The sequence below is a fragment of the Miscanthus floridulus genome, chromosome 7, assembly GCF_019320115.1.
Source record: "Miscanthus floridulus cultivar M001 chromosome 7, ASM1932011v1, whole genome shotgun sequence".
Classification (NCBI taxonomy): domain Eukaryota; kingdom Viridiplantae; phylum Streptophyta; class Magnoliopsida; order Poales; family Poaceae; genus Miscanthus; species Miscanthus floridulus.
The window spans coordinates 122,413,599-122,425,676 of NC_089586.1; the positions used below are offsets into that span (position 1 = coordinate 122,413,599).

General features: G+C 41.6%; 3 protein-coding genes across 4 annotated transcripts; 1 reads left to right on the forward strand and 2 right to left on the reverse strand.

The window, feature by feature from the left end:
* The first annotated feature begins 1,941 nt into the window (after positions 1-1,941).
* On the forward strand, positions 1,942-4,606 carry LOC136464553 (protein CURVATURE THYLAKOID 1D, chloroplastic-like). 2 transcript variants are annotated; one of them, XM_066463498.1, is made up of 5 exons: positions 1,942-2,203; positions 2,280-2,509; positions 3,894-3,998; positions 4,086-4,187; positions 4,292-4,606. In XM_066463498.1, exons 1-5 carry the CDS (start codon positions 1,957-1,959, stop codon positions 4,346-4,348), a joined length of 741 nt encoding a protein of 246 aa, XP_066319595.1. In that variant the 5' UTR covers positions 1,942-1,956; the 3' UTR covers positions 4,349-4,606. The 2 variants fall into 2 exon arrangements, with proteins under 2 accessions (XP_066319595.1, XP_066319596.1); XM_066463499.1 differs by having other exon boundaries at positions 4,086-4,157.
* A 744-nt stretch (positions 4,607-5,350) lies between these two features.
* LOC136464554 (protein FAR1-RELATED SEQUENCE 9-like) lies at positions 5,351-8,822 on the reverse strand. The gene is made up of 6 exons (XM_066463500.1): positions 8,520-8,822; positions 8,212-8,443; positions 7,009-8,131; positions 6,549-6,929; positions 6,329-6,390; positions 5,351-6,242 (listed from the first exon to the last, which is right to left on the reverse strand). The coding sequence occupies exons 3-6, from the start codon at positions 7,226-7,228 to the stop codon at positions 6,204-6,206; spliced, it is 702 nt and encodes a 233-aa protein (XP_066319597.1). The 5' UTR covers positions 7,229-8,131; positions 8,212-8,443; positions 8,520-8,822; the 3' UTR covers positions 5,351-6,203.
* Positions 8,823-8,968: 146 nt separating this feature from the next.
* Positions 8,969-11,306, reverse strand: LOC136467784 (uncharacterized). The gene is made up of 5 exons (XM_066466569.1): positions 11,017-11,306; positions 10,743-10,820; positions 10,445-10,520; positions 9,393-9,466; positions 8,969-9,301 (listed from the first exon to the last, which is right to left on the reverse strand). The coding sequence occupies exons 1-5, from the start codon at positions 11,107-11,109 to the stop codon at positions 9,230-9,232; spliced, it is 393 nt and encodes a 130-aa protein (XP_066322666.1). The 5' UTR covers positions 11,110-11,306; the 3' UTR covers positions 8,969-9,229.
* Between the last annotated feature and the right edge of the window lie 772 nt (positions 11,307-12,078).

A 12,078-nucleotide genomic window follows, 5' to 3' on the forward strand; every position in this document is an offset into this window, starting at 1 on the left:
AGCCGCCCACGAGGACACGGCAGGCCGATCGCTGCAGCCATGTGCATGTGCTAGATAACAGCCAGTACCCCAGTAGCATCGCGGCCGGCCGGCCGTGCCTGCCGTCGAGAAAAAGAAAACCTATATTCGGTAGAGGGATGGCCATTTGGGGAAAAGAACTGCCATATATAAGCTTACAAAACTTGCCACAGTAGCTTATTAAAACAGGAGTGAGTGATGTCATATATACATCATCAAATACTGGGCCGATTTAACAGAAGGGCACACCATCCAGCCGCGCGTGGGCCGACTTATTTTGGAAGCCCAGTGCACCGGAAGATTCACCAGACAGGGTCTGCATACATGGGCCTAATTTGTGCCACATTGTCATTGGGCCAATGATCCCCCCCCCCCCCCCCCCCCCCCCCCCCCCCCCCCCCCCCAAAAAAAAAACTTGTAAATTCTCAAAATCATTCAATGCCTGTTTGAATTGGTTTTGACTTTTTTGTGTACAAAATTTAGTAAAATACTTGATAAGCCTATTAATCCAAAATGTCTTCCAAAATTTATGAGAAAACACCCTAGCGATATTTTGGAATACAACGAATCCAAAAAGTATTTAGAGGCTGCGAATATATCTTTAGAAACTTTCAAATATTAAATTTAGCTATAGGAAAATAGAAAATATATCATTAAAATTCTAGAAATTTCCAAAACATTTCTAATTGATGCCTAGCGTGTATGAAAACTGTCCACAACAAAACACCATAAGACACAATTGGAACAAATGCATAGCGTCATGAACACATTTCATCACTAATATATGTTGTATTCATGCTAGCCGCATCTCATATTTTTGCGGCGCAAAATTTTTAGAATACATTTAGACATTGACTAGAATGCTTTGGAAATTTTAGATTTTTTAAGAAAATTTTCTTATTTTCTTAGAGATAAATATATTTTTGAAGCTTTTAGATATATTTTCACGAGCTCTAAATATTGTACTTGGATTTGTCATATGCCAATCCATCTATGATTTTTTCAGCTTTTTTAGAATGTTAGAGATATTTTATGTGGTTTAAACATCTTGTCAAGTATTTACCTTTTAACTATAAAAAAGACAAAACCTTCTTTAAAACCACTTTAACCTAGGACAGGGAGGTAACTTGAGTGATTTTAATAGTTCAGAGGTAAGATGTCTATTTTAAAATTTAATAAAAAATCAGACTACCGAATGGTTTAAAGAGGGGAAATGGATAGTGGTTCACGATCTCTTGTGGCCGAAAACGCTAGAATACGAGTAAAGGAAAACAAATTCATGGCGTCCAATGAACACATGGCCAAAGATTTCGTTCTATCATATTATCCTTTTCTATCTACATGGAATTATGGATGCCACAGTGAACAAGCACCGACGAAAGAAAAGAGAATAAAGAAGCGGTGATTCGTTCCTCTTTCCGTCTTTCCCTTTGGAGGAAATAAAAAAAAAATGCAAAACCACACAGGACATGACGGGCCCCCGGAACAGGAGAGAAGCGAAAGCGAAAGCACCACCTGTCGTCCAACCACCAAAGCAAAGCATACGAAGAATCGGCTTGGCCCCAGAAAAGCACAGGCCCAGCCGTCGGATGTCACACAAACTGCCGAGCGGTCGTCGGGCGAGCAGGACACAGGACTGCAGGCCCTCGTTTACTTGGCCCGATTCGGCGGCGGCAGTTTCACTGTAGCCACACTGTAGCTACCGTGTTGTTTTGTTTTTATTTGGTAATAATTGCCCGATCGTTGCCTAATTAGGCTTAAAACGTTCGTCTCGTAAAGTACAACCAAACTGTACAATTAATTTTTTATTTCGTCAGTACTCTATATATGTACCACAAATTTAATGTGACGGAAAATCTTCTTTTTACGTAGTGTCAAAATAGGTAATTCGGTGGAACTAAACACACCCCAAGTTGGTGGTGCACACGTCATGCACTCATGCAGTACAGCGCCAGGGAGCCACCAGCCCAGAATCACCCTCATCCTCCAACCTCCACTCCTCGCGGCTCACAGAAACCTCAAAACCCAACCAGGCCGGCGTCCACAGAAAGAGGAGAGCAGAGAGAGTGGGAGATCATGGAGCTCTGCGTCTCTACCACCGCCTCCGTCCGCGCCACCGCCGCGCCCCGCCGTGGCACGTCTGCTTCCACCGCCCTTCCGCTCCACCGCCGCATCCCAACTCGAGGTACGCCCTGGCCCATCCCTCGCTCTGTATCTGACACGCTGTCTTTGTCTTGCTTGCTCTGATGTTTTCACTTCAGGCTGGCGTTGCGCCAGTGCGGCCGTGCCTGACCCGGTGCCCTCCGAAGGGCCCGCCTCCGCCAACTACACCGTCGTCGTCACGGAGAAGCCCGACACGCCTGCCGACGACAAGGTCGAGGAGGTTAGCGCCGCGCCTAGTGGCTCCGCGGAGGCGCCTGTAGCAGAACTGGTGTCGTCGGAGGCGTCCCCGTCCCCGGATGACGGCCGTCTGGATGAGATACTAAGCAAGGTATCGCCGTGCTGCTGACACGTTACCTGCTTTGGCGCTTTGCTGTTCAGGGTCCCAGGCTCCCAGCAAAGCTTTGTTTGCCTTTCGATTCCGCCGCGTGCCACCCTTTGAATGCTACAGTGATTAGCTCTTATGTGGAAATAAACCAAACTGAAATGTTTTTTCAATCTTATTAAATGAGTCCTGCAGAAAGACAATGGGCTCAATTTGACAATATAACTACAGCTGAGCAAAATAGCAACTGTTGTCCTTGGCTCCTTGCTGTAATAGTAAGAGTGCATTAACCTTTCCAGACTTTGCTGTAAGGCAGTCTACAAAATAAAGAGAACCACCTAGGAAAATATAACATCCGCAAATGCTGTTTTGATTGGGCCAATTAATCACATTATTTCCTACTTCGTGATCATGGTCATGATGGGGAATTTTGAGGCCCGGAACAAAAATTTGGGCCCCGTTACAAGTTGAGGAAAAATATATATTATTCTCTTAGCATTATGTCTTGCCAAAAACAAATATTTGAACTTTTGCAATATTAACTAGCATGATACGTTAGTTTTTACTTAAACTGTGCTATCCTTCTGCAATGAGATGGGAGTTAATTTCTTGGGGAATTTTTTTTTAAAGGACGGCAAAAGCTTTGCCGCAATTTTTATTAGATGGGGAAAAGACAAAAAAAGGTTTTAGTACAAAAACAGCTATTGTTGCGGCGATTGTTGACTGAAAGGTTAAAATGAGAGTGAGAGATATGCCTTCTTGCGACTCTATGGTGGGTATTAATTGGAGGTAGGGATAATGCATAAGCCTTAGGAGTTGATTGGCCGTGGGATGAAAAAGACTTTTTTATTGCTAACTTATTTGTTATCCATCTAATTTGTTGATTAGTACTAATACAAAGTATAGTAGTTAAAAAAAATAGGGGCCCAAGGATTTTGGAGGCCCTGAGTAAATGCACACCCTGCACATGCTTGCCGTATGGGCCTTTTCGTGATGTATATTGTACATCTAACTATCATTTATTGTTTTATATCACCATCTTACCTGTAGAGCTTGTGAATTAATAAGCTGAGTGATTAAGCTCTAGTTTAACCCTTAACATTTGCAGAACTCTAGAACTCCAAAGGCACAACATGTTATGAAATTACGAATATCTTAGGTTTGTTGCTCCAGATTATGCCAGACCTATCATGCTATGGCATACTTTATTTTGGTAATGCTTTGATTATTTTTAAAATAAAAAAGATACTACATGTATTGTCTTAATGTCATGATTCTATAGCAGCTTTCATATGAGAAGATAATTTATTTTTCAGATACAAACTTTGTCTTGGATGAGTTATTCATTGCCATCTTGTTGCTTACTTAATACCGTGCCTATATTTTCCAGTTGAACATTGAAGTGACTCCGACTTTAATCCTCACTGGATCTGCTGCCTTTGTTGCTTTATGGGTCCTATCTTCTGTTGTTGCTGCAATTGATTCAGTCCCCCTGGTACAGAAGTTATAGTATGCCTTCATGAAATCTGCACTTAGTTTTAATACCAAATGTTCACTAACCTGCTTGGCTGACTCGTAACAGCTCCCAAAATTGCTGGAATTAGTAGGAACTGGTTACTCAATTTGGTTCATCACACGATATCTCCTTTTCAAGGTACATCTTTTTTCGATGGAACTTTTCAAGGTACATCTGAATCACCCTATAAAACTGCCCCGATTGTACATATTTCTTTGTGTTCTCAGTGACCTGAAGACCGGTTTCCTTTTTCAAATTTTCTATATATGCAGGAAAGCAGAGATGACCTGTTTGTAAAGTTTGAAGATCTCATACAGAGGATTATTTGATCTATCTTCGATCTTTTGCCACGTGTTTAGGCATTACAGCCAGCTTATTATTAGGTTTTCTCCCTTTCTTTTCAAATATTACTGAAGGGGTAAAGAAGGTCGTGTATCTAAATTTTCTCCATAGGTCTGTTATCAGACTTCTCAAGTTTGGCTAGTGTGCTTCTTCAGGCTAGTGTGGATGTTTTTTACTCAATCCTATGTGTATACTGTCAAGTAAAGCTTTAAAAAGATGAATCGATCAGTATGTTCTCACTCTTATGCAAGTTTTGAAGTCCTATTTGCTACTGTCCAGTAAACATTTCAGATACCATATGTTAAGCTCGAGCCTTCTGTGAGACTGATGGAGCTGCAGCTCAAGTTAGCTGACTTTCAACGATGCTATTCCTTTCTTTTTTGAAATCCTCTTTTACAAGAGCATCTCCGAGAGTTCCTAAACCCCTTTCTAATCCATGATTTTTAGCGAGATGAGAAAAAAACCCCTCTAACAACTCATAATCCATCTTTCTAACCTTTTAGAACTTGGGAAAAGTCTTCCTAATCTTCTCTCTCCCGCGCGTGTTTATCGGCCAATCTAAAGGTGGAAGGACGTGGAAAGAATAAAGAGTAGGAAATAGTTCCTGATGCAAATGTACCAGAGAAAAAGAATATATAAAAGTGGTTAGGATAATTTAGAAACAATATATGATTTCTGATGTAAAATTGTCTTCTACATTTTAGGAGTGGATTATTTAAAACTCTTGGATGGTCTTCTTTATTCCTTTCAATATTTTTTTTAGAAGTCCGTAAAATTTCATGATTTTATGAAGAAAAATATTAAGTACTCTTGGAGATGGAAAAAAATTTACAGTCGAGCTGCAGCCCAAATCCCGTGCATTGCCACGCGTCCGCCCCCACCAGCCGACGGAACAGCGAGCCGTTTCCTGCAGCGAGCCCGCAACCAGCGCATCGGCTTAAAAAAAGGGTAATTAGCAAGCTAGCCAGAGTATCGGCTCAAAAAACAGATCGAGTCTATCTGTTCGTAGTCCTCGACGAAACCAGCGCCGCCGCCTCTTCCGCCACTGTCGCCGCCGCCGCAAGACGAGCTGCATCCCCCTTCCTCCCGGCCCTAGCTATTTCGTGTACCTGTGCCATAGCTTCCCTATACTTCTGCAGTTCTGCTATCTGACGCTTCAACATGGGTCAGGGAAGTTGAGATGAATTTACAGGATGCGCCTCCATCAGCTAATGATTTTTCTGATGCTCCATCAGTGCTTGAGCTTGTGCAAGTAGTACATAGTCTTGAATTTGCAGGATACTCCACTAGCTACTGAATTTCATGGATACTGCAGTGCTTGTGCAAGCAGAAGTTAGTTTGAAAGCGAATGGTCAGCACTACGTTACAGTGATGGAGTTCTGGAATGAAGTGGCCTTCACTTGGTGTTTCCTAGGCTAAGATGTAATTCTTAAGGTTGTAAGCTGACTGATATGAGCTGGTGTGCAGGAGCAGAGCGAAATATTTCTTTTGTTGAACCATGTAATACAACATCTGTGTACTCAAATTTACTTTGCATAGTGAAATGTATGAGGCAAGGCAAGATTTTTCCTGGGGTTCAACTTATGGATGTTTAGGTAGTATCTGAAGGTAAATCACCAAAATAATGAAACAGAAAATTACAATCTTATGGTTCAATAAAAAATTATAAAAATATGACTACTACACAACTGATTAATGATTTGGTGCTTCGTCAAAATGTAATTTTCGAGTAGTCGAGGCATCTTGATGAAGTCCAATTAGAAGATCAGTATATCCTCCTTGCACAGAACTAGTAGAAGGAGCAACCATTGTTGGAAAGTCACTGGTCATATTGCTCTGGAATTATGGAATGTTAGCACCAATACTTGAAGGAAAATAGGCCTGTCCATAAATATATGAAATTGTTCAGAAGAAATGCAAGTGCTTGAATTATTGAAATATTAAAGAGCCCAGGTCATTTGTCTTACAGTGAACTGGCTTGGGTTTTGTCCAACTTGTGTCTCGTTTGTTGCATCCTTTGGATCTTCTCCTACACATTACGAATATCAATAAAAGCCAAAAAAAAATGAGATGAGATAAAAAATAATTTTGAATGGTAGCACTACCTTTCTTTTTCTTAGCAGTGTTTGTCTTCTCCCCTTTCTTCCCTTTTTTATTTTCTAATACATCTGTTCTTTTTTTTTTTACCTTTTATCACCTCAGGCACTCTTATTGACACTTTACCTTTCAGTACGTCTCCAATGTCATCATTAGCACTTTCAGAAACCCCAGAAACCTTTTCTGATCTCTGGCTTATTGCTTCATCTGCTTCCCTGTCCAACTTATCTATAGCTTTCTCATACTCATCAAGCAGTTCTTTTGAAATAGAACGTTTCAATGCAACAGATGTCGCCTTTCTAGAGATATGGGCAGCTTGCATTTTTAAAGTTTCATTCTCATTTATTTGTTTCTTCTCACAATAAAAACCATTTTTTGCATATTTTGTCCATCTGCTTGTTATATATTGAGGTGGCAAGATAAAAACTTCGTTGATATTGAAGACTCGGAGAGCATGCTTGCACAATAAACCTGACAAACATGATCAATATTTATTAGTACAATATATTATGAACTCATGTCAATTAAAATCAGTGGACCATGTACATACCAGTGCATTCGTACTTTTTGCAAGAACACGTTATGGTCATATCCTTGGAGTTGAAGACGACTGTTGCTTCATCTTGAAATTTCATAGGGATCACCGTGTAAGTCATAATTGTCCCCTTAGATTGTAGCAGTTTGCATGAGACAAAAAATTGCTGCTTGAATTCCTCCTCAAACTCTGAATAAATATTTCTCGTATATGATTTAGTAGCAGTCTTCAACATATAGGGATGAAAACGGATCGGATACGGACGGATATCACCGATATTACATTTGTTTTCATATTTCTGTCCAAATTCGGATTCGAATACGGATAGTGCCAACTATGTCGGATAGGATACGATTGGATATCGACATCATAAATATGCGATTTGAGTATTCGGATACGGTTACGGTATCGGATGTTGGATATCCGGACTCGGATACGGACAGATGTCAACCCCTCTAAACGGATTTGGTTTCGAATACGGTCGGAAAATATCCGTACCGTTTTCATCCCTATCAACATAGGTAAATCTGGGATATAAGTAACTGGAGTAGAGTTTCTTGACTTATGGTCTTCATCCAACTCATTGTCACGGAGACTCTTGGCACAATTCTCACATTCTTCAAGGAGTTCAGAAAGACACAGTTTTCTACGGAACCTTTTCTCTGCTCCTCCATACCACTGCTTGAAAAATTCATATACTTCAGCTGGCTATATTCCAGCTTTTCTTATTTGACTAATTATATGTTTATCGGCTTCTTCGATGCGTCGATGAGACCTCAACTTGTGTACCTTATTTAGACTAGCAAGATGATGATTATGATCAAGTACAACCTTTTGCACTATCCAAACCCCCTCTCGACTAACACTAAATTGAACACGAGCATCACACACACGTCCTTCAACTAGCATTTTCTTTCGAAGTGTCATGTGATGAATGATTACCTCGTTGTCCTTGGTTACTGCAGACTATGTATTTCTGATAAATAGTGCCATCTACTCTCCGTCTTGTGTAGCTCTTTCTAATACTAAACCCAGTATTCCTAGCATAGGAGTTGTACATCTCGTATGCATCATTCTCAGATTTAAACGCCATTCCTACTTCAGGCACTTTTAATGTTTCATTATGTTCTTTATCCACCTAGATTACAAAAGGGAAAAAAATTGAAGGTTCCAAATGACATACATGTAGTAAGAAAAATAGGCAAAGGCTCTAGTTACCTGGTCAGTTGGCTCAGGTGGCGTAACCTCGGGTGCCATGTCTTCAAGAATCTCAGAGGCCGACATGGTTGAATTTGGCGGCATCGCCGTCATAGTTGAGGACATGGAAACATCAGGGACATGCTCGCCGTTCTCCTCATGTGCATCTAATGGTGTGGAGTAGATGTGGAGTTGGAGTTCTCCATGGATGCTGCCAATAGTAGATGCAATGCAAAACTTGAACGAATGGCACCTGCAAGGAGATCATTATTGCACGATCAGGTTTGGACGTCGCAGTTATTGTTGTCCTCACCGGCGGTAAGGAAGACCTGGCCGTGGCCGTCGATGAAGGTCGTCTTCGCGGGAACGCACGCAGACGCGAGGAGGAAGCGACGGCGCCTGGATCGGACCCCACGAGGCCACGACGCTCTAATTTGACGTAGGCTCGGGCGCTCGGTTTCAATCAGCGTTGTTGCGGCTCCGCGCGCGATGCATCAAGATTCGCCAGAAGGACGGTGGCAACCATACGGGCGGTGCTGCACGGGAGTTGGGCTGCAGCTCGACTGCAGAGAATTTTTTTTCGCTTGGAGATGCTCTAATGTAGCAAACACATCCCTAAAAAAGGGAACATTTGTACTTTTTGTCATGTACAGGGTGCAGTATCAAGTATACCCTTTGAACTATAACCAGAAAAAGTTTAATATGTTAATGAGGTTGTAGATATACTAGTTTCCGGGGAAGGAGCATGATACCACTCTGTTTTCCGTAGACATTCAAATTCACTTAACGTCAACATAAAGCGCCAAGACTGCAGATGGGTTACATACAAGGAGCAGCGGGAACATATCTGCCTCTTTCATTCAACAACAGCTGATCGACAAATAAAAATCAACTCTGTTGGGGGATGAACTCAAGTTGTCAATCTTTGGCTTTCAAACGTGGCACTGCTGCACTATATCATTTTCAGATCAATGCTATTTTACAATTAGAGATTCTCCAAGACTGCAGATGGGTGCAAACTGTGGACCCCTGAGCGTGTTCACCATACTGAGTACCTTATGCCAAGACCATTGCAGGTAAGTATTAGCCCCTTGTGCCGGTTCAGGTAGTCCTGAAATTGTTGGCAAACCAAAAAAAAAAAGGGTGTGAGAACCATTGCACGACGAGATAACAACAGAGAAGAATAGTTGCTTAATGCTTACCACTACATTCTGATCTTGAACATATTGAATGCCTTTCTTGTCATACTCTTGCCTTTTTGCAGGATTACTCAGAACTGTAAAGAAATGCTGGGGCTTCAGAAACAATAGCACAAGATCAAGATGTATCATAATAGACCATGATATGTCTTCCCTTATAGAATGGAAAGTAATGTGCTCAACTGCTCAAGTGTGATGACCAACTATCAACTATGGATACGTTTATACCTCATATCTGCCTACAAATCTAATGCACGGTTTCACAGCCTTCTAATAAACTATCCAAGATAATTGCAAGAAGCAAGCAACGAATATTTCCTCCAAAATGAGCACAGAAGTGTTGTCAAGCTAGTGAGCTAGGAGTCGAGGACAGTACACTGCTGGCTGAAGCTGTTGCAAACAATAAATATAATAGGCATTTTTTGTTTAGATTTATGGGAGCCATTGCGTCCTATCTCTTGTACAAGGGCATATTCTTAGTCTTGGAGCAGTTCAGCAGCAGCATCTACAACAGAGACTTCGCTTGCTTCATAGCCAAAGAAGCACTGACTAGCATTCATGGTTATATTACAACCTGATTTGGTACTTCTTAACTATCGTAAGGCTTTCAGATGTCGCGCCATCACCAAGGGACAAGAATCAGAGCATCTATGACTATATGTGCCAAAGTCTGAGTGCTGATACCTAAATTGTTTGCTACTCCTTAACAATTCTCAAGGCTTTAGTGAGTCTTAGGAAATACTATACTCCTAAAAGTACCATAAAATTGAGAATAGTTTAGCATAATATGTGACAGTGATGGCTGAGGAACCATGGCCATATATCTCACAGTTATGTGTAGGCACATTAGCGTACACTAACATCCAGTCTGGTATGGCACTTCGTTACTTCTTAACTCTATAACTATAAGGTTATATACATGAAAACACAAAGGTGAAACGATGCTGCTTGAATTCAATTCGGGGACACTAACAATGGCTTATGCAATACATGAATAGGACCACAACTTTTTCTCCTGCTAACAATTTGCTTCCTGGCCAACTAATCAAGCTCACCTTGGTATGCCTCGTTAATTTCCTGAAATTTGGAGGTTGAATTTTCTTCGCCCTGCTTCTTATCAGGGTGCCATTTCTATACAACAAAAGAAAACAAATAAAAGGATCAATAGTTGTCTATTGGGGGCGAAAGCAATACAAAAGATTTCCATCAGCAGAATATAGTATCGTCAATGAAGTGGAACGTGAAGGAGGATACCACTTCAGGTAACTAAGTTTGCATAGGAACACTGAACTACAAAATTAAAGAATAGTATAGTCATGTTGTTGGCATAGAGATTTTGGATCAGACACTAACCAGTGCAAGCCGGATATAGCTGGACCTGATTGTCTCCTCCGACGCATTGTAGTCTACTTCCAGTATCTTGTAGTAATCCTGCACACACAATTGCGCAATTAGCATATAACACGGTACCTAACAACCCTAGGCGCGAGAAAGGGGAGGAAATGGAACTCGATTCTCCATGACATGGCCTCTAAATTCCAGGCGGCCCGGGTGGCACCGTGGCCGAATCGGGGGGACAACTGGGGCGGGGTAGCGCCCTCGTGGCGCTCGCGCGGTCGCGCCTCACCTTGGGCTTGGCAAGGAGGGAGATGAAGTCGAAGTCGACGGGGGTCTCCTCCCGCGGCGCCTCCCCACCGCCGCCCTCCCACTCCCACCACATCCCTCACCGTAGGACTGGGTCCTCGCTCCGCCACCGCGGGGGATTGCTCTTCCTTCCGACGCACCGATTCTTTTTCAGGGGTAGGTTCGGTTCCTTCCCGGAGATGTCAGTGGCGCTGGCGGTGACGCCGTAGCTTGGTGGATTCTGTGGGCTGGACGGGAGAAGCTCCGAGATTTTTTTTCCCCCGCAACTCTGTTTTGTTTCATTAAGGGACCGGAGCAAATGAAAAAAAAAAGAGTCCACATTACCTACCTTAATTTTCATGAAAATCCATTTTTTTCTCTCTAAATTCCAAAACCAGGCAAAATTTCTTCCTTAACTTTTAAAACCATTCATCTTACCTTCCTAACCCCTGTTATAAGCAATTTTGAAGACGATTTTATCTTTATCTTTTTATTTATTTTGGCTAAATCTTTGAAAAAGCATAGTAAATCATAGAAAAATCATAAAATAGAAAATTCAATTTTTTTTAGACTCCACATGAGTAGATCTACACAGTAAACATATAATATTGCATGCTATAGTACAAAGTTTTTACTGTGGTTTTCGATCTATAATTTTCTGTAATTAATTAGAATAATTCATAGCTGCAGTTTTTATGATTCAATTATGATAAAAAATTTTATGGTGAATTAATTATTGTATGATTGAAGTGTTGTAAAAATTTCATACTCATTTGATGATGTATGGCGGACTCTTTTCGGAAGACTTGACACGATCGACGCGGCCTGGCCAGGGACTTTTCTTAGGCCGAGCCTAGCAACAACTGCTTGGCTGGGCCTTCTGTATTTGAAGAGTTTTGGGCCTGGTAGACTGACATACCTCTGAGGGCCGGACCATTAGCCAACCGAACTTGCTTGGCTAATCTCTTCAGTTGCAGCGGAGTCGACAGAGAAAAAAATTAAAAAAAAAACATGCATGAACGTGGCTTGTTCGGGATGATTAGTCTACTGCAGTGTGTCAACACTG

Bases quoted from the DNA above. Each gene is read 5' to 3' on its own strand.
- LOC136464553 (XM_066463498.1), top strand. From the start codon at position 1,957: ATGCAGTACAGCGCCAGGGAGCCACCAGCCCAGAATCACCCTCATCCT. The intron at 3,999-4,085 runs GTACAGAAGTTA...GACTCGTAACAG, and splicing joins CAATTGATTCAGTCCCCCTG to CTCCCAAAATTGCTGGAATT. The intron at 4,188-4,291 runs GTACATCTGAAT...CTATATATGCAG, and splicing joins TTTCGATGGAACTTTTCAAG to GAAAGCAGAGATGACCTGTT.
- LOC136467784 (XM_066466569.1), bottom strand. From the start codon at position 11,109: ATGTGGTGGGAGTGGGAGGGCGGCGGTGGGGAGGCGCCGCGGGAGGAG. The intron at 9,467-10,444 runs GTGAGCTTGATT...ATTTCTTTACAG, and splicing joins AATTAACGAGGCATACCAAG to TTCTGAGTAATCCTGCAAAA. The intron at 9,302-9,392 runs GTAAGCATTAAG...CAACAATTTCAG, and splicing joins TTCAAGATCAGAATGTAGTG to GACTACCTGAACCGGCACAA.
- LOC136464554 (XM_066463500.1), bottom strand. From the start codon at position 7,228: ATGTTGAAGACTGCTACTAAATCATATACGAGAAATATTTATTCAGAG. The intron at 6,930-7,008 runs GTATGTACATGG...CATGTTTGTCAG, and splicing joins CAAAAAGTACGAATGCACTG to GTTTATTGTGCAAGCATGCT. The intron at 6,391-6,548 runs GTAAAAAAAAAA...CGTAATGTGTAG, and splicing joins AGTGCCTGAGGTGATAAAAG to GAGAAGATCCAAAGGATGCA.